We start from the raw sequence: 18,919 nt of genomic DNA on the forward strand, positions 1-18,919 counted from the left end.
TGTGCCACACCGGGTGGCCACGCTCCCTCCTCACAGCAGCCCTCCCTGGGCCCGAGCAGAGCGTGATTTATCCCCGTTTGATGGGCTCGGGGTCAACATGCCCGCCTCCACCACTGCTCCTGGGCTGTCATTCTCTCTCCGCAGCTCATTCTGTGTTTCCCTTTGTCTCTACTTGACTGACTCTGCCTCCCTCTCCCGAAATCTTTCTATCTGTCTGACTCTAGGGCTCCCATCTCTGAGCTGCCCCAGCCTGTCCCTCCTTTGTGCCCCCCCCCGCCCCCCCCCCCCGCCCCTGTCTTTCCACCCCTCTTTCAAATCCCTCTTCCTCAGTAAGTCTCTCTAGCCGGCCTCGCTGCTCCTGCCATCTCTTCTCTGCCCCAGGCCCCTCGCTCTGGGTCCCTCCAAGCCCCCCCCTCCTCCCGCAGCTGCAGGAATGATGCCATACCCAGAGGAGGCAGTTCCATCTGGAATTCCATCCAGTCTACAGCTCAGAGAGGTTTTCCTCTCCCAGCTTTAATTCCCTCCGGGGCGCTGGCAAGAGAGTCTGGGAACTTTTATTAAGGGGACAGCGCCCCACCCGCCAAGCAGGCACAGGTCCTCAGGGGCCGCGCTCCGTGCCCTCTAGACCCCCGGCATCTCTTTCCTCCATCCTCGGCCAGCTGAGTCACCCTCTGCTCGCTCTCTCTCTCTCATTTCTTTCTCCATGACGTCAGATCTCTCCCAGGTCTTGCGAGGGGGCGGAGGGGCCATGGGGAGGGGAGCATCACCTGCGCCCCTTCCTCTCTCATCCCCCAGAGCAGGCTCTGGCCACAGGATGGTGTCGAGGTGACAGACAGCATTTATTCCAGACTCCAGTGTCCACGATGAGGGGGCGGAGCAGGGGTGGGGATCCAGTGTCAGACTGTGCAGCAGGACGTCAGGTGGGGGACGAGCAATGGAGGCAGGAGGTAAAAATAGCCTCAGCTAGCCGACCCTCGGAGCCTCGTCCCAGGCCGGGCCCCGGGCTTGGGTCCAGAAGCTATTCTGGGGCCTGGGAGAGTCATACTCCCTGGAGGAAGGTCCCCTCCCACCCACGAGAGAGCGAGCGAGCGCACCCTCCCTCCCTCCCAGCAGTGTCTGTAGGTCCCTGCCCAGCCTGCAGAGGAAGGAAGGGAGGGCCGGAGAGGGAAGAGGGCAGGCCGGGAAGGCGGGGGAGGGCAGAGTGTGAGCAGGGCTGGTTCTCTGATGCCTGCAACTCCAGGTTGTGTCCGATGACTGCCTCTCGGAGGCCCTCAGGCTTAGCACTGGGGAGAAAGTGGAAAGGTCAGCCTGTGCCCAGGGAGGCTGCCCCACCCCCAGCCAGTCCCTCCTCGCCAGGGTGCCCAGGCCCTCACCCACCTCATCTCCGAAGCCCCCACTGACACGCCTGGCTCCTCCAGAGGCACCTCCCATGAGAAGGCCTGTCTGCTCAGGCCGCTGGGACCCTGAATGGCTCAGCTCTGGCTCCCCAGGCGGCCTGGGGAGAAGAGGCAACATGTTGGAGGTCGTCCCAGCTGGGGAAGGCAGTGGGGATGGGGTTGTATTGGATGGAGAAGGACTCGGAGGGCGGGTGGGAATGGGTTGGGGATGGGGAGGGGATGATAATGCATTGGGGTGAGGGATGAGTTGGGGCGAGGGTCAAAGACGCTGGTGGAGTTGGAGATGGTGTTGTAGTTGGGGTCAGCCCTGGGGCAGGCTCGGGGATGGCTATGGACTGGAGTTGAGGGTGGCCATGTGATTGGGGTTGGAGATGAGGTGAAATAGGGATGGGTTTGGTGTTAGGAATGGGAATGAGGTGGGTTGGAGGGGCCTTGGGGGTGGGGATGTGGTTGAAGCTGGGTTTGGTGCTGGTTATGGGTTGGAGCTGGGATTGGGGAAGAAGTCGGAGCTCAGAGTTCAGGGAGTTAGGGGTGTGGTTGGGATGGAGGTTGGAGACGGGATGGTCATGTTGAGGTTGAAGATGGGATATGGTCGGGGTTGGGGAGGAGGTTAGATGGGATGGGTTTGGGGGTGAGGGGGGGGATTGGGACAGGAAGTGGGGTTGGATGTGGGGATGAGGATGAGATGGGGTTGGAGAGGAGCCTGGGATTCACATGGGGTTACGTTGGGTTTGGTGATGGTTATACTGGGGTTGGAATTGGAGGCGGGGATGAGCTTGGGGTTGGAGAGATTAGGGACGGTGTTAAGTGGGGCGTGAGGGTGGCCTTGAGGATGATTGTGGGTTGGGTGAGGCTGTTGTAGCTGGGGATGAAGATGGGGGAGGGGATGGCTATGGACGAGGTTTGAGGCTAGAGATGGGAAGGCATTGTATTTGGGTTTGGAGTTGAGGATAGGATGCTATTAAGGTTGGGTATGGGCGGGGCTTGGGGCTGAGGTCAGAGTTAGACCCGGGGATGGGGTTGGGTTACAGAGGTCAATTCTGAGGTTGCAAGGTCACTCACGGAGCCCCCTTTTCCCCCTTTCGGCAGCAGCCGGGGCGCCCCTTGCGTCTCATGCAATAGAAGGCAGCAACGACGAGGAGCAGGAGGCCTACACTGACGGCCACGGCCATGACAGCTACTCCGGCCTGCGAGGTCTGGGGGGTCACTGCGGGGACAAGACAGAGGGGCGTTCGGCCAGCAGCTCTGCACCTGCCCCATGTCCCGTCCCACCACCGCGGTTACTCACGTGAGCCGAAGTGGAAGACATGCTGGGTGCTCCCGAGCGGGTTGGAGGCCTCACAGGAGACGCCGTGTTGGCTCATGGCGTTGGTCAACTTCAGGGTCAGGGAGCTGCGCACCCAGCCCGGCACTCCGGGGACCGGCTCTGTGGGCTGTGGAGACTTGGGTCAGGGCTGGGGCGAGGGCAGAGGTGATGTCCAGTCCCTCAGTGTCCCCTGGGAACTCGGGGAGGGTGCCTGTGGCCCGGAGGGTGGAGACGAGGGTCCCTTACACTGCCGCCCTTTTCGCTCCACGTGAGTTTGGGCTCTGGGTAGCCGCGGGCAGAGCAGGTCAGCCTGACTTCTTCTCCTTCTCTCCTGCTGCCCTCTGCCTGGGGGAAAATCTCCTCCTTTATTTCGGGTGACCCTGTGGGTGATGGGGAGGAAGGGCGTGAGCAGGAGGCACGGTGGAGAAAGAGGAGAGCGAGTAAGAGAAGGGGAGAGGAATAGAGTAGAAGACAGAGGACCAGCCATGGTCCCTTCCCAGCGGTCCTGGCCGCCCACCCCCATCGTCCCCATCCCAGCCTGCCCCTACCCCCAAACCTTCAACCAGCAGCTTGAGGACCCGGGTGCGACTAAGGAGGGAGACTGTGGGCGTATAGGCCTCGCATATGTAGGTGCCAGCAGAATTGAAGGTGATGGCGCTGAGCGAGAGCGTGGGGCCATCCACCAGGCGGACTGCGTCCTGTAGGGTCGGGGAGGGGAGAAGAGGCCAGAGGACCATGAGAGAAGGGGAGGCGGTGTGGGGAGGGAGGGCGGCCCACAGTGGGGGTCTCCTTTCCCTCTCACCTTGGTCCAGCGGAGAGCAGGGGTGGGCAGGCCTTGCACGGAGCAGGTCATGTCTACGTTGCTGCCCAGGGGTAAGGAAAGCTCCTCCTCCTGGCTGAGCTCAATGGGGTCCAGGTCTGGAGGGGGTATAGACGGTCACCTTCCGGGACCCTCACCAAGTTGGTTAGGGGCGCTCAAGGGCTTTTGTGGGTACAGACGTGAACGCACAATCGTCAGCAGAGAATGCCAAGCGCTCCTCATTGATCCCCCATCTCCGTGAACTCTCCACTCTGCCATCAGGCCAAACCCCGGGCCCAAATCTAGGAGTCTAACCGGGGCCCCTTCCCCCGGAGCGGATGTTTGGGCCCAAGGCGAACGGACAACCTTGCAAGGTGTTTCTTCTTTGACTTTCCACCCAAACCCTGTGCTCAAGCCCAAACCCTTGCCTTCTCCTCCCCACTGCCCATTCATTCATCAAGTCTTTCTCTGCTCTGCCCCCCGAAACGGATCTTCCTATTTCTGTGCATCTCTGAACTCCAGGTCCAACTGCCTTGACCACTGCAGTCACCTCCTCACTGGCCTCCCTGCTGGGCTAGACTCTGGTCCCCTGAGCAGCTAGATAAGGATCTTTTCAAAACACACTGGGCAGCCCTTCCCTCTGCTTAAAATCCCGCAGTGGTTCCCCCGGGCCCTTGACCTAGAGGCCAAGTTCCCTGACAAAGCCAGAAGGTCTGCCTGGTGTGGCCCCTGCCCTCTTCTTTGACCTCATCTCCCACCCTCCTTTCTTGCCGCCCCCCCCCCGCCCCCCCCCCCCAGCGCCAGCTACCCTGCTCTCTTCCTGTTTTGCTCCAGCACACCAAGCTGGGTCCGGCCTCAGGACCTTTGCACTTGCTGCTCCCTCTCCCTGGAGTGCTCGTCCTCGGCCTCTTGGCATCTCTGATTCCACTCTCTGGTTTCTTACTCAAACGTCCCCTTCTCAGAGAGGCTGCTCGAAGCCCCTGGTGTGGCCACTCAGCTCTCTCCTTCAGCTGTTGAGAGGGACGTCAGCTGTCAGCCCTCAGCTGTCAGCCCTTTCCGGGAACGGCCTCAGCTGCACGGAGCCCCTTCTCAAGGTCACGCCCCTTCCTCAGGCAGCCCGATAGTCAATGGCTAGTTGATGTGGGGGTACAAAAGCCAGGCCCCTTCGCCCCAACTTGGAACATACTCGCTGTGGGGCCAACCAAGGCCTTCTTAGACTTCAGCCCAACTTTTCCCTCTGCCCAGTCCTGCTTCCTTCCCCTCCCCGCCCCTCGCAGACGTGGGTGCCAAGGCGCTCCTCATAAACTTCCTGCCTTCAGATCTCCACGGCAAACCCTGCTTCCTGGGGATGCAGCCTGCCAACACCCCCCCCCCCCCCCAAACTATGCCTTGCTCGCCCAGCCAATTCCTTACCCCGTCATTCTGCATGAGTCCCTGCAGATGTAGGATCGATACCCCAAAACGTCTTATCTAGCATTTGCCCTCCGTCTCCCCTATTGGGCCAGGAGCTCTGTGGAGGTGGGGACTGGGCGGACTTGTTCACAGATGTGTGACCAACATCTGGCCCAGGGTCTAGCTCCAGAAAGGGAGACATAAGGAGTGCCCAGGAGGAACAGCGCCTTTGCACAGGGCTGGGGGGCAAGGGGCCTGAGGAGGCTTCTTAGAAGACGGACCCAAGAGACTGGTCGGAAATGGGTGGTAGAAGCATGAGGAGTGATCATGGGCACGAGAGACGCTTGGGTATGAGGAGGAAAATGCCTCGGTGGGAGAAGGGTCAGCCACAGGTGAAACCAAGCAGGTGGGCCTTGAAGACCCGGTGAGACACCTGGGCTTTCCCAGAGGGCACTGGGGAGCCATGGCAGGTTCTGGGGCAGAGGCAGGCCAGGTGTGTGCTTTGGAAAGGGCTCTCTGGCGGCCGGTGTGGGAGTTTGGAGGGGACTGGGGCAGGGTCCCCAGGAGGAGGGAGGCGTTTGGGCTCAAAGCAGGGAGGCATTTGGAGGCAGGACTGGGGGGTGAAGGGGAGGAGGCTGCCAGTGCCAGTGCCAGGGCCCCCCCGCCCCCCCAGGTTCTCCCAGGGCTCTCACAGGCCACGCGCAGCTCCAGCGTCTTGGAGAGCTCGGTCTCATCAGCAGCGTCATAGTCTAACACCCGGCAGCCGTAGGTCCCGTTCTGGTTCCGCTGCACGCTCTCCAGGGTAAAGTTCCCGTGAAGATTCGTGTTCAGCACTTTCTCCTCCTTGCCCTGGGTGACGAGGGATGAGGAACCGGCTCAGGAGCCACCCGGTGCCGCGGGGTCCTGCGACATCAGGGCTCCCCCAGGCCAGAGCCAGGCATCCCGACAGGTCGGGTCTCCAGGTGAGGGTCATGTTAGGTCAAAGCCCCTCAAGTCAGGGGGCAGAGGCCGGGTTAGCTCTTGGGTCACTGGCCAGGCTCCTGGCTACGCCAGGGCCACCCGGTGAAAGGTCAGAAATCGGTGCGGGTCAGTGTGTCACAGAGGTCAGGGTTCAAAGGAGCAACGGGGTCAGTCACCTGCAGGCGATAGAACATGTACTCGGGCGTGGGGTTGCCGTCCCCCTGGCAGATCAGCTGGACGGAGTCGCCCTCGCGGACCCAGCCCTCCGTGGTGGACGGGCTCACCCAGAACTGCACGTGCTCCGTGGGGTCTGAGGGGAAGGCAGGGCGGACAGGTCAGTATGAGACTTGGGGGCCCAGTTCGGTAAAGGGGGATGCAGTACAGAGTTTAGTCGTTAAACTCCCTGGGGTTCAGAGTGCTATGGGGGGGGGGGTCAGAGGTCAGGTGGAGCTCGTGTGACTCCTTGAGGTCGTATTTCAGCCTAAGGTGGGGGATGGGGGGGGCAGAGTGTGGGCCAAGGTTGGCTGGAGGGTCTGGCCTCCGTGAGGCGTGGAGCCCAAGGCCGGGGAGGTGGGGCCAGGGTGGACTCACAGTGCAGGGTGAGGCTGAAGGGCGGGCTGTCCAGGTGGCCGTGCCGGGCCCCGGGCAGGCTGTAGTACGCGGAGCAGTGGAAGCTGGCCTCCCGGTCCTCCTTGTGGACGCGCAGGTAGAGGGTGCTGGTGAGAGACTGCAGGTTGGAGGCCTCTCGCACGGTGCGGGTGGTCATGTAGCTATCTGGGAGGGCAGGCGGGAGGGAGGGGCGTCAGCCAGCCCAGGTCCCCCCCCCCCCCACCCACCCACCCCACCCACCGCCAGCCGGGCTCCTGCCCCGCTCACTTGAGTTCATCTCCATGGGCACCTGCAGGGGCTGCCCGTTCCGGTACCACTTGATCTGGGGGGCCGGGTTCCCGTTTTGGCTGTGGCAGGTGGCGATCTGAGGCGGACACAGGCATGGCCCGGGGTCTGAGCCAGGACTCAGATCGGTGGGTCCCCTGTTCCCTTAGAAGTTCTCCCCACTCGGACCCAGGGTTCTGGGCCCCCATTCCCCCCTCACCCAGGATGCAGGAGTCTGGCAGCCCTGCCCCTCCAACCTTACGACCCAGGATTCTAGGCGCCCCCCGCCTGCCTTCCCCTAGGACCCTGGAATCAAAGTCAGCCTGCGGTACCTCCTGGGCAGAGTCGTCCATCACAGACAGTATCCCTTTGTTGGGGGAGACTTTGGTGGTCTCTGGCTTTACTATGGGGGAGATGTTACTGTCAGGAACCCCTTCCCGCACCCTCCCCTGCCCCACACCCTTCCCCGCCCGGGTGCCCACAGACACTCACCAAATACCTGGACCTTCGAGGTGGCCTCGGCAGTGCCCGCTGCCGCCGTCACCATGCACACATAGTCATGCTGGTCTGTCACCTGGGCCTCCACCAGCACCAGGTGCCCCTGGCCTGTCAGCTGGTATGGGGGACTGCGGCCCCGGGAGGGGTGCACCCTGGGCTTCACCTCGGAGTCCTGCACTTGGGCCTCGGCGAGGAGGTGGCGGGCTCCGGAGCGTTCGACCTGTGGGCAGGGAGGGCCTCCGCTCAGGGCTGCCGGCTGCCCGTTTCAGCGTCTGTCTCTCTCCAGGTCCCTTCCTCGCTGCTGCTCGGTGGCTCTCTTCCTGTTGTTGCCTCTCTCGGTCCCTCTGTCTCTCTCTCTCTCTCCACCCCTCCCGCCCCTGTTCTCTATCTGTTGTCACCTTTTCCTCTCTCGGTCTCCCTCTTTCTCCATCTCACTCTGTTCCCATTTTCTCTCCCTCTACCACCCTCTGTCTGCTTTTTATTTTCTCTCCTCTTTCTCTCTCGTTAGTCCCACCCCCAGTCCTGCGTGCTTGGTGTCAGTCTCTGGATGTTCTCTCTCTCTCGAACCAGCACTTTGAAGGGGGACTGGTCTCAGCTGGGCCCCGACACCAGCTGAACCTGAAGAACGCCTTTCCTTGCTGGGCCTCAGTTTCCCCAGCAGTCGAATGGAAAGGCAGCAAGGTGACGTTCTTAGGGCCCTTCAGATTCCGATGAAGGAAAGAATGTGTGCAGCCCCCCTGGGCTGACTTTCAGGTCCCCCTCCACGGCCCCCCGGCCCCCAGCCCCAGGCACTCACCAGGAACCATTTCAGCAGGAACTGGTTATGGTCCCCCAAAGGGGTGCAGTCCAGGGTGACTGTCTCCCCCCGCATCACCTCCACCAGCGGGGCCACAGACACCTGCATTGCCGCCTGGACGCCTGCGGGACAGCGACTGGGCTCTGGCCACCGCCACCGACGGGAGAGCCCTCTGGACCCCCACCCCCACCCCCACCCCAGGATCAGCCGCTCCAGCCTCCCTCCATCTCTCATCTCTGTGTCTCTGAGCTCAGACCCGATCAGCATTTCCCTCCAGCTCTCCCTTCACTTGCAGAGCTAAGGGCTCCTCCCCTGGCCACACAGGGCCCGCATGGCCTCCATTCAGTCCTCCTGGGGTGTCGCTACACCTGTCCCTGCTTTTACCACTGGACCAGCGGTTCTCAACCTGTGGGTCGCGGCCCCTTTGGGGGTTGAACGACCCTTTCACAGGGTTCACCTAAGACCATTGGAAAACACATATATAATTACATATTGTTTTTGTGATTAATCACTATGCTTTCATTATGTTCACTTTGTAACAGTGAAAATATATCCTGCCTATCAGATATTTACATGACGATTCATAACAGTAGCAAAATTACAGTTAGGAAGGAGCAACGAAAATAATGTTATGGTTGGGGGTCACCACAACATGAGGAACTGTATTAAAGGGTCGCGGCATTAGGAAGGTTGAGAGCCACTGCTCTACACCAAACACCCTTCCAGGGCAGGGCCAGGGCCAGGGCCGGCTCATCCCTTTGCCTCCACAGCCTGCGCAGGGCCTGGCCCTCGGAGACGGGAGCTGAGTGTCTCCATCTCTGCCTGTGTTGTGTCTCTCCTCCTGGGGTTCCATCTCTTGGTTCCGCCGTCCCTGCCTCTGTCTCTCTCAGCCTCGGGGCCTCTCCCTCCCGAGTGGGGGGCTGAGGTGGGGTGTGGGCTGCGGCTGGGCCTGGAGCTGAGGCGGATGGGTGTGTGGGGGTGGTGAGGGGGGGACAGGGCTGGGCAGGTTTCAGGAATGTGGGAGGGACAGGCTGGCTCAGACATGCCCGGCCTGGCGCCAGAGCCCCCTACTCGCCCGTGGCCCCCCTGCCTCTTTGATAGAGCAGGGAAGGGGTAAGGTGCATCACCTCACAACAGGGTAGGATTGAGGCCCCGCATCCTGGGTCCTGCGGGAGGCGGGAGGGGCTGGGGGCCTGGACTCCTGGGTCTGAGGGAGGAGGGAGCTGGGGGCCTGGACTCCTGGGTCTGAGGGAGGAGGGGCTGGGGGCCTGGACTCCTGGGTCTGAGGGAGGAAGGGCTGGGGGCCTGGGGGCCTGGATTCCTGGGTCTGAGGGAGGAGGGCTGGGGGCCTGGACTCCTGGGTCCTAGGGGGGGAGGTGGCTGGGCCTGGACTCTTGTCGCAAGATCCTGGCAGATAGAGCTGCTCTCATCAGGAAACCACGCTCTCTCACCCTCTGGGCTGGCATCCTGGCATCAGCTCTCATTTCTTAGAACTTCCCCCCTCCACCCCCCAGCCTGGCCCATCCCTGCCTCTGGAGACCCACTATTTTGCTATGCTTGTGCCAGGGGCCTGGATTCCCAGGCACCCACCTCTGGCCCAGGCCTGTCCCAGGGGAGGGGGCACGGGGCCAGCCCGCTGCCTGGGCTGGGGCTGAGCAGCGGAGAGCAGGGGCGGAAGGCAGGACCGCCTGTCTCCCCCAGTTCCTCTCCCTCTGCTGCCAGCCGCAGGGCCTGCTCCCCTCCCACTTCCCCACAGGTGTGCGGGCTAAACTGGGGCCCAGGAAGGGGCAGTGTCACTAGGAAACACTTTGCTCACTGTCACCGTCCGGGGCTGGCCTCCAGCCCTTCCCCAGGGGGAGGCGGGCTCTTCAGAGCCTGGGCTCTGAACCCCTCCGATGCCGTGATCCCGGGGCTCTAGCTATGGGATTCCGCTCCTCTCAGAACTTGAGACTCTCAGGAGGGGCGCCCTGGGCTGTGGTCTCCTGGGCCCTGGGAGGAAGCCATGCCAGCCACCAGGGGCCTGGACCCCTGGGTCTGAGGGGACAGGGGGCCGGGGACCCAGATCCGGGGGCAGCGGCTGGGGTGTCCCAGCTCCAGCCTTGGAGTGGGAGGGGCTCTGACTTCCCGGGTGGTCTCTGACCAGGGCTGTGGGGTCCCCAGCTCCTCTGTCCGTCTGCCCCCGGATCTCTCATTGGGACGGACGCCCCCCATGCTCCATACCCCTCCTTCCTGGGGTCCCCAGGTTTGGCTTCCTGGGGTGGGTAAAAGTCCCTTTTCCCCCTCACTCCCAGGGGGCCCCCATCGCACCCTGCTCCCAGCCCCAGCCTACCTGGGTGCGCCCCCAGCAGGAGCGCGAGCACCAGCAGCCGCGGGGCCCCGCGCATCTCGGCCCAGGCGTCCGGGGGCTCCATGTCCACAGCAGCGGAGGCAGCAGCAGCGACTGAGCCCCAGCTGCGGCGGGCGCCGCCGGGCTGGGAGGAGGAGGCCCCGCCCCAGCCACGCCACGCCCTCCCGGCCCCCCTGTTCCCCCCAAACCTGGGCGCCAGGCCAGGACCTCCCACTGCCCCGGGAGGACCTCCCAGCGCTCTGCCCGGAGCGGTGCTCCCTCTGTCTCTAGCCCCGGGCTGTCGCTCACGCGGACCAGCAGCCCAGACCCGCGGCGGGCGGCTTGCCAGACCAGTCCGGCCGGTGCCGGGACCTTCGCACACCACCGCGGACCCTCTCCCCCGCCGACCAGGGGCCTGTGCATGTCACCCGGCGGCGCCCAGCACAACCAGGGGCCCTCGCTGGCCTCTTTCAGCGCAACCAGCGGCGCCCAGCCCGACCAGTGGCCGAGAACTGCTTCTCCCAGTTTGCCCTGGGAGGCCCCTCCTGGGGCCGGTGCTCCGGGCTGCTTTCCTGTCTGCCCACTGGTCTGGAACCTTTCAGTTTAATCTCATACTAATGGCCTCCAAGCTCCAGGTCTGCCCAGGGTGTGTGTGTGTGAGGTGCTCTCTCTTAAGCTAACCGGGTAGGGCCGTCTCTCTCTTCCCCCATCCAGGGAATCCCAGGAATGCCACCCCCCTTCCTGCCTCCTGCTTCCCTTCACTCCCTACCTAGGGGGGAGGGGAGGAGAAGGCTGCTGGCAGCAGCAGGTGAGTGGGAGAGGGGAGGAGGACAGGGCACCTGCAGGGTGGGGGAGGAGTATGTCCCTGGGTCCAGGGAAGGGTCACGGGTCACCCTGAGGATCACAGATCAGAGGGCCCAGGCTCCTCCCCAGCCCGGTCAGACTGCTGGCTGAGGGGTCAGGGGTCAGGAGAGGTCACTGGTTACCAGGGGGACATGGAGCCCTGGATACTGGTCAGAATGGGGGGTCACTAGGAAGACTGGGCTTTGCCCATCTGGCACAGAGGGAAGGCTCAGGTTACAGGTCCACCTGGGAGTCAGACTGGGCAAAGCTCCTTTATCCATCCGAGGTACAGGAGAGCAATTGTTAAACCAGGAGAGGTGACCTTTTAGTATCAGCCGCACCATTCCCTCCTCCAGGAGGCCCTCCCTGCCTCCTCCCCCCACCCCGCTGGGTCAGGTGCCCCCTCTGGGCTCCCTCACCGCCCCCCCCCCCCGCCCCTCTCCAAGGCCTCCCCAACTGCAGTCCTGCACACCTTGGGTCCTCCCTGTCTGGGGACAGGCCTGTCTCCCCCACTGGACTATGAGTCCATGAGAGTAAGGCCTGGAGCTGTCGTGGGCACTTTTGTGTCCCCAACACAAGGCCAGAAGCACAACAGACACTCAGGGAAGGTTTGCAAGGCTTACACTCTAGAGCACACAGGCTCACGTGCAGACCCCACCCAGACTGGACGGTACAAACGCACTCGTGGACAAACGCAGGCGCGCTCCCAGACAAGCTCACGCGGTGTGATCCCAGGCACCCCCTCCCCGGCTCCTCCCCCCCTGGCTCGGGCACCTGCTGCTTGGGCTGGGCCCTGGTAGGCACCTCTCATCAGCCACCCCCTTCCACTTTCCTCAAGAGCCCAGCCAGTTGAGTTCCTAGGTGAGGAAGGGCTCCTATGGATTGTGTTTGAAGGAGCAAAGTTACTTATGATACCAGCCACAGACTTGCAGAAACTAGTACTGTAACCTCATCTGTCCTTGTCCCCTACAATTTATTCCCACAAAACAGCCATTAAAACGTGAGTCAACTTACATAAGTGGAGCTCAGAACCCTCCCCTGGCTCCTTTCACTGAGTAAAAGCAGAAGCTGACTCCTTGGCTCACAGGTCCTTGTTACCTCCCTGACTCACTCTCCCTCTCTCTTATCCATCGCTACTAGTAGGGCTGCTCTCGCCATACAGTAGGTCCTCGGGTTACATCCGAAATCCGTTCCCACGGCGCTACAGAACGCGATTTTCCCCGTAAGTTGGAACCCACCTACATAAGCACCGACGTCACTCACATGGACCACATATACAGCAGTAATGAAGTGAAACAGTAAAAAAAAAAAAAAAATTTTTTTTAAAGAATTAAAATTCTTTTTTAAAAATATATTTTATTGATTTTTTTACAGAGAGGAAGGGAGAGGGATAGAGAGTTAGAAATATTGATGAGAAAGACACATCAATCAGCTGCCTCCTGCACACCTCCTCCTGGGGATGTGCCCGCAACCAAGGTACATGCCCTTGACCGGAATCGAACCTGGGACCCTTGAGTCCGCAGGCCGACGCTCTATCCACTGAGCCAAACCGGTTACGGCAAAAAAAAATTTTAAAGAAAGATAACAATTCCTGACCTTTACTTGCGGTAAATAAATAATAAAAAACATAAAGCACCTATGTACGTACGTCGAAATGACGGAACTTTTTTTTTTTTAAATAAATAAATGGGAGATGGTGACGTAACCACGGAACGACATACATCGAGTCCGAGGTAACCCGAGGACTGTCTGTATTGTTCTCTGGGCTTGTACGCAGGTCACACCACCAGGAACGTTCCAGCCCCAGGGCCTTTGCACTTGCTTTTCCCTCCACTGGGACATTCTTTCCCCACATACTTGCTTCAGATCTCTAGTCACAGAGCTTCCCTGACCCTCCTACCTAAAATAGCGATTCCTGCCTTCCCAGCCGTGCCTCATTTCTCTTATCTCACTACCATTTTCTTCCACAGCACTTATCAATGACACATATCTATGTAAGTGGTTTTATTCAGTTTTTACAGCACGTAGGACGTGCTTGGCGTGAGAAGCTGAGTAAAAATTCAGTGAATTAATTTTCCAATTCCATCCGTGCTTTCATATGCACACACTTATATATTTTAATGAGCAAGCCTTATCTTTTCTCCACCTTTATCCATTATTTTACATGCAATGTGTGATGACGGTTAACTTTTTTTAAAAAATATATTTTTTAAATTGATTTTAGAGAAGAAGGGAGAGGGAGAGATTGAAACATCAATGACGAGAAACATTGATCGGCTGCCTGCGCACCCTGCAACCCAGGCATGTGCCCTTGACCAGAATTGAACCTGGGACCCTTCAGTCCTCAGGCCAACGCTCTATCCACTCAGCCAAAGCAGCCAGGGCTTAACTCTCTTTTTTAAAAATATTTTTAATTGATTTTAGAGAGGAAGGGAGAGGGAGAGATAGAAACATCAATGATGAGAGAGTCTCATTGATCGGCTGCCTCCTGCACGCCCCCTACTGGGCATTGAGCCTGCAACACAGGCATGTGCCCTTGTCAGGAATCAAACCGGGGACCCTCAGCCTGCAGGCCGACGCTCTATCCACTGAGTCAAACCAGCTAGGCCAATGGTTAACTTTTTAAAAAATAAATATTTTTATTGATTTCCAAGAGGAAGGGAGAGGCAGAGATAGAAACATCAATGATGAGAATCATTGATCGGCTTCTCCTGCATGCCCCCCACTGGGGATCATGTGCCCTGACCTTGGATATTCAACCATAACTTCCTGGTTCATAGGTTGACACTCAGCCACTGAGCCACGTCAGCCGGGCACGACAGTTAACTTTAAAATGAGCTCACAGCTCGTGGAATACGGGGTCATGACACATTTCAAGGACAAGGGCTGTTCCCCAATGATCCCAGACTGACACCTGGAAAAAGTAACTACTGAGAATGTGCGTTGTCTGGGGGGAGGCAGCGTGAATGCATTTTTGGTTGGACAAGAGTTAGTTGTGCCGGGAGTTTAGATAATAGAATGGAAGTACAGAGCAAAGGGTACATATCGAGAGTGAGTGTTCCAAGGGGTGGACTGTGGAGGACTTGGGGCTACCCTCTGCACCCTCTTTCCACAGTTAGAAAAAGTGTCTGCTGCGGGAGAGCCAGTTGCCCTCTGTTGAAACGTGACAAGGACACGTTTGCCTTTCTGTGTCTGTTGGCGCTCAGGTGACCTTGACAAATCCGACTCTACTTGGGAATCGGGAGCTAACCACATCAAAGAAGTAGGGACTGGGGAACTCTACTTTCACCAGGGCAGCTGGGACACATTCCATTTTCCAAAGATGGCTGCGACAACATCGCTCATCCTACCTGCTCTTCCAACATCTGACCTTGATGCTCTTCCCACCAAGAAGTGGGGTCTATGTCCCCTCCTCTTACATTTGTGCAGTTGTGTGACTCACATGTAATCAATAGGATATGGCAGAAACCACACTACAGGACTCCCAAGATTAGGTAGAAAAGACATGTAGTCAACATCACTGAAATACTGTCCATGACGCCTTCAGCCACCGTATAAGCAGTCTGACTACCTGGAGGCAGCCATGTTGTGGGGAAGCCCCAGCTAGCAAGTGTGAGAGCACATGGAAAGGCCTGAGATGGCAGAGGGATGCCTGTGCAGCCCCCCACTGCCCTGCCCCAAGCACCACTTGATTGCATCCTGGGCCAGAACCACTCAAACCCTGGCCCACAGCACCCATCTACACTAATAAAAGAGAAACATGGTAATTAGCGTACGACCACTACCCTTCCCATTGGCTAATCAGCATATCCTTATGCAAATTAACTGTCAGCCAAGATGGCGGCCGGCAGCCATGCACTGAAGCGAACAGGGAGGCTTGCTTGCTCCAGTGATGGCGAACTCCAACGTTCCCCGCCTAACTTGCCGGCCTCTCAGCTGCAACTCTAAGCAACTATGTTGCAAATATAGAAGCTAAACAAAACCCCAGAATCCGGCTTTCAGTCAGCCCGGCTTCAGCCAGCCAGACCGCAACATTGTATCAAATACAGAATTTAAACAAAGGCTAGAGCAGAGGCCTCAGAGCTAAAGCCGGCCCAGAATAGAAAAAAAAAAGAAAAAAAGGAGCAGTTGGGAGCTTCAGTCACCCACCAGCCGGAAAACGGCCCTCAGCCCCTCAGCCAGCCTGGCCAGGCACCCCAGTGGGGAACCCCACCCTGATCCAGGACACCCTTCAGGGCAAACCAGCCGGCCCCCACCCGTGCACCAGGCCTCTATTCTAAATAGTAAAAGGGTAATATGCCTCCCAGCACCGGGATCAGCGGAGCAGCGAGGCTCCCGGCACCGGGATCAGTGTGACAGGGGGCAGCGCCCAAACCCCCTGATCTCCCTGCGGCTCTGTGAGTGACAGAGGGCGGGGCCACAACCTCACTATCTGCCCTGCTCTGTTCATGACAGGGGAAGGTGCCCCAACCCCCTGATCAGCCCTGCTTTGTGCCTGATAGGGGGGAGCTCCCCAATCCCCTGATGGCCCTGCGGCTCTGTGTGTGACAAGGGGCAGGGCCACAACCTCCCTATCTGCCCTGCTCTGTTCATGACAAGGGAAGGCGCCCCAACCCCCTGATCAGCCCTGCTCTGTGCCTGATAGGGGGGAGCTCCCCAATCCCCTGATCGCTCTGCGGCTCTGTGTTTGACAGGGTGCGGCGCACCAACCCCCTGATCGGCCCTGCTCTGTGTGTGACAGGGTGCGGCGCCCCAACCCCCCGCCCCCCCACAGGGGCCCTGCTCTGTGTGTGATGGGGTAGAGCCATAACCTCTCCATCAGCCCTGCCCTGAGTGTGACAGGGTGCAGTGCCCCAACCCCCTGATCCGCCCTGCTCTGTGTGTGACAGGGGGCAGTGCCCCAACTCCCCTATCGGCCCTACTCTGTGAGTGACGGGGGGAGCTCCTCAACCCCCTGATCGGCCCTATTCTGTGAGTGACAGGGGGGAGCTCCCCAACCCCCTGATCGACCCTGCTCTGTGTGTGACAGGGTACGGAGCCCCAACCCCCCTGATGGGCCCTGCACTGTGAATGACAGGGGGCAGCGCCCCAACCCCCTGATCGGCCCTGCTCTGTGCGTGAAAGGGGGCAGCGCCCCAACCCCCTGATCGGCCCTGCTCTGTGCGTGACAAGGGGTGGCGCCGCAACCTCCCCATCGACCCTGCCTTGAGTATAACAGGGGGCGGTGCCCCAACCCCTCAATCGGCCCTACCCTGAGCATGACTGAGGGTGGCATTGCAACCTCCCGATCCGCCCTGCTCTGTGCATGACAGGGGCGGTGCCCCAACTTCCCAATCGGCCCTGCTCTGAGCCTGACCAGGGGGCTGCACCTAGGGATTGGGCATGCCCTCTGCCACCCGGGAGCAGGCCTAAGCCAGCAGGTCGTTATCTCCCGAGGGGTCCCAGACTGTGAGAGGGCACAGGCCGGGCTGGGGGACCCCCCCCCCCAGTGCACAAATTTTTGTGCACCGGGCCTCTAGTCCTATATAATAAAAGAGAAACATGCAAATTAAACCATCCATCTGCTATGCTCAAGCCATGCCCACAAGCCAATTAGGAGCGAGTATGCAAATTAACCCAACTAAGATGGCCTCGGCCACGGAGCTGGAGTGGAAGGAGGCTTGGGTTGCCCCTGGTGATGGAGGAAGCCAAGCTTCCCGCCTGCCCTGGCCGGACCTGGGCTCTGCTCAAGGCTACAAAGTTTCAATTATAGAAGATAAATAAATCCCAGAAAAAAGAAAAAAAGAAAAAAAGGAGAGGCTGAGAGCTTGGGTTGCAGGGGTGGGGGGGAGGGGGAGGCATGGACAGCCTGAATACGGCCCTCAGCCCCTCACCCAGGCTCGCCAGGCACCCCAGCGGGACCCCCACCCTGAGCCAGGACACCCTTCAGGGCACACCAGCTGGCCCCCACCCATGCACCAGGCCTCTATCCTATATAATAAAAGGGTAATATGCAAATTGACCCTAACAGCAGAATGACTGGGAATGACTGGTCACTATGACACACACTGACCACCAGGGGCAGACGCTCAATGCAGGAGCTGCCCCTTGGTGGTCAGTGTGCTTCCACATGGGGGAGCTCTGCTCAGCCACAAGCCAGGCTGATGGCTGCCAGCACAGCGGTGGTGGCGGGAGCCTCTCCTGCCTCCTCAGCAGCGCTAAGGATGTCCGACTGCAGCTTAGGCCTGCTCCCCGCTGGCAAGTGGACATCCCCCGAGGGCTCCCAGGCTGCCAGAGGGATGTCTGACTGCCAGCTTAGGCCCGATCCCCGGGGAGCGGGCCTAAGCCAGCAGGTGGACACCCCCCGAGGGTTCCCAGACTGCGAGAGGGCACAGGCCGGGCAGAGGGATATCCCCCCCCCCCCCCCAGTGCACAGATTTTTGTGCACCGGGCCTCTAGTGAGAGAAAATAATGGTTATTATTTGCCAATAAATTTCGGTGTCATTTGTTCTGAGCAACAGCTAGCAGACACAGCCTGCTTCTGGGGCAGCAGAGGTGAGGTGACAAGTGTCCAGTGGTCACCAGTATATCCTCATCAGACCGGTTCTGTGGCGTGACTGTGGCTATGGTTTGAGGCCAGCGGCCAGTGTTGCTGCTCACTTTCCAATTCGGGTTCTCTAATCACTTCCAGGATTCTGTGAGCGATCGATCTCAACTCCTCTCAATCAATTTCCTTTCTGCCCCAGAGGCGGCTTCTGTTGCTTTGAAACGAAATCTGAGGTGCACAGTTCCAGCTCCATTTACGCTGGAATACCTTCTGCTCATCCCTTCAGTTTCAGCTTGGACATCCCTTCCTCCTGGAAGCCCTCCTTGACCTCCAAGGCTGGGTCAGCTGCCCGCTCTGGGCTCCCCCATCCTAGCCCTGCCCACTCTGGATCACCACTGTCGGGGATGGGTCTGTCTCTCCCATTGGATTGTAAGCCCAGGGGCAGTGATTACTGCTTCATGCTCAGCGTTGTCCAGCCAGGGTAGGGGCTCAGGGTAGGGGCTCAGGGTAGGGGCTCAGGGTAGGGGCTTGCCTTAAACTTGCTCAGCTTGATTTGGACCAGAAGTCACTGTTACTCTGGGAGAAGGCTCCCAGAGAGGAATAAAGAGAGAGGGATGCGCCCTAGCCTGTTTGGTTCATTGGACAGACCGTCGGCCCTTGGACTGAAGGGTCCCGGGTTCGATCCCAGTCAAGGGCACATGCCTTGGTTGCAGGCTTGATCTTGGGGGACATGTGGGAGGCAATTATTCGATGACACATGGATGTTTCTCTCTCTGTCTCCCTCCCTCCCTTCCACTCTATCTAAAAAGCAACGGGAAAAACATCCGCAGGTGAGGACTAACAAAACAAAACAGAGAGAGAGAGAGAGAGATGAGAACAGATGTGGGAAGACTGCAGACATAGCTCTAAGGGGAATGTGTGCTCTTTTTGACGAAGGGACTTAGAACTTGGGTGCCTGGGTCTGACTTCAGGGATTTTTTGCCATGATGGGGAAAGGGGGTTGGCTCTCTCTCTCTGAGAATTTGGGAGTTTGAATTCCTGGGTCTGAGGGAGGAGGAGGGGCTGGGAGCCTGGACTCCTGGGTCTGAGGGAGGAGGCTAGTGGTGCAGATTCCTGGGTCTGAGGGAGGAGGGGCTGGGAGCCTGGACTCCTGGGTCTGAGGGAGGAGGCTAGGGGTGCAGATTCCTGGGGAGGAGGCTAGGG

At 59.5% G+C, this 18,919-nt stretch overlaps 1 protein-coding gene across 1 annotated transcript; it reads right to left on the reverse strand.

Annotated features, from left to right (window-relative positions):
* Positions 1-820: 820 nt before the first annotated feature.
* Positions 821-10,458, reverse strand: BCAM (basal cell adhesion molecule (Lutheran blood group)). The gene is made up of 15 exons (XM_070401758.1): positions 10,351-10,458; positions 8,022-8,143; positions 7,220-7,445; positions 7,060-7,130; positions 6,731-6,827; positions 6,446-6,628; positions 6,031-6,164; positions 5,587-5,743; positions 3,506-3,621; positions 3,260-3,401; positions 2,950-3,083; positions 2,686-2,830; positions 2,460-2,604; positions 1,378-1,495; positions 821-1,283 (listed from the first exon to the last, which is right to left on the reverse strand). Exons 1-15 carry the CDS (start codon positions 10,430-10,432, stop codon positions 1,278-1,280), a joined length of 1,878 nt encoding a protein of 625 aa, XP_070257859.1. The 5' UTR covers positions 10,433-10,458; the 3' UTR covers positions 821-1,277.
* Positions 10,459-18,919: the final 8,461 nt, after the last annotated feature.

Source organism: Myotis yumanensis, unplaced genomic scaffold (assembly GCF_028538775.1).
Source record: "Myotis yumanensis isolate MYYU_CA2020_CCGP unplaced genomic scaffold, mMyoYum1.0.hap1 SCAF_23, whole genome shotgun sequence".
Lineage (NCBI taxonomy): Eukaryota > Metazoa > Chordata > Mammalia > Chiroptera > Vespertilionidae > Myotis > Myotis yumanensis.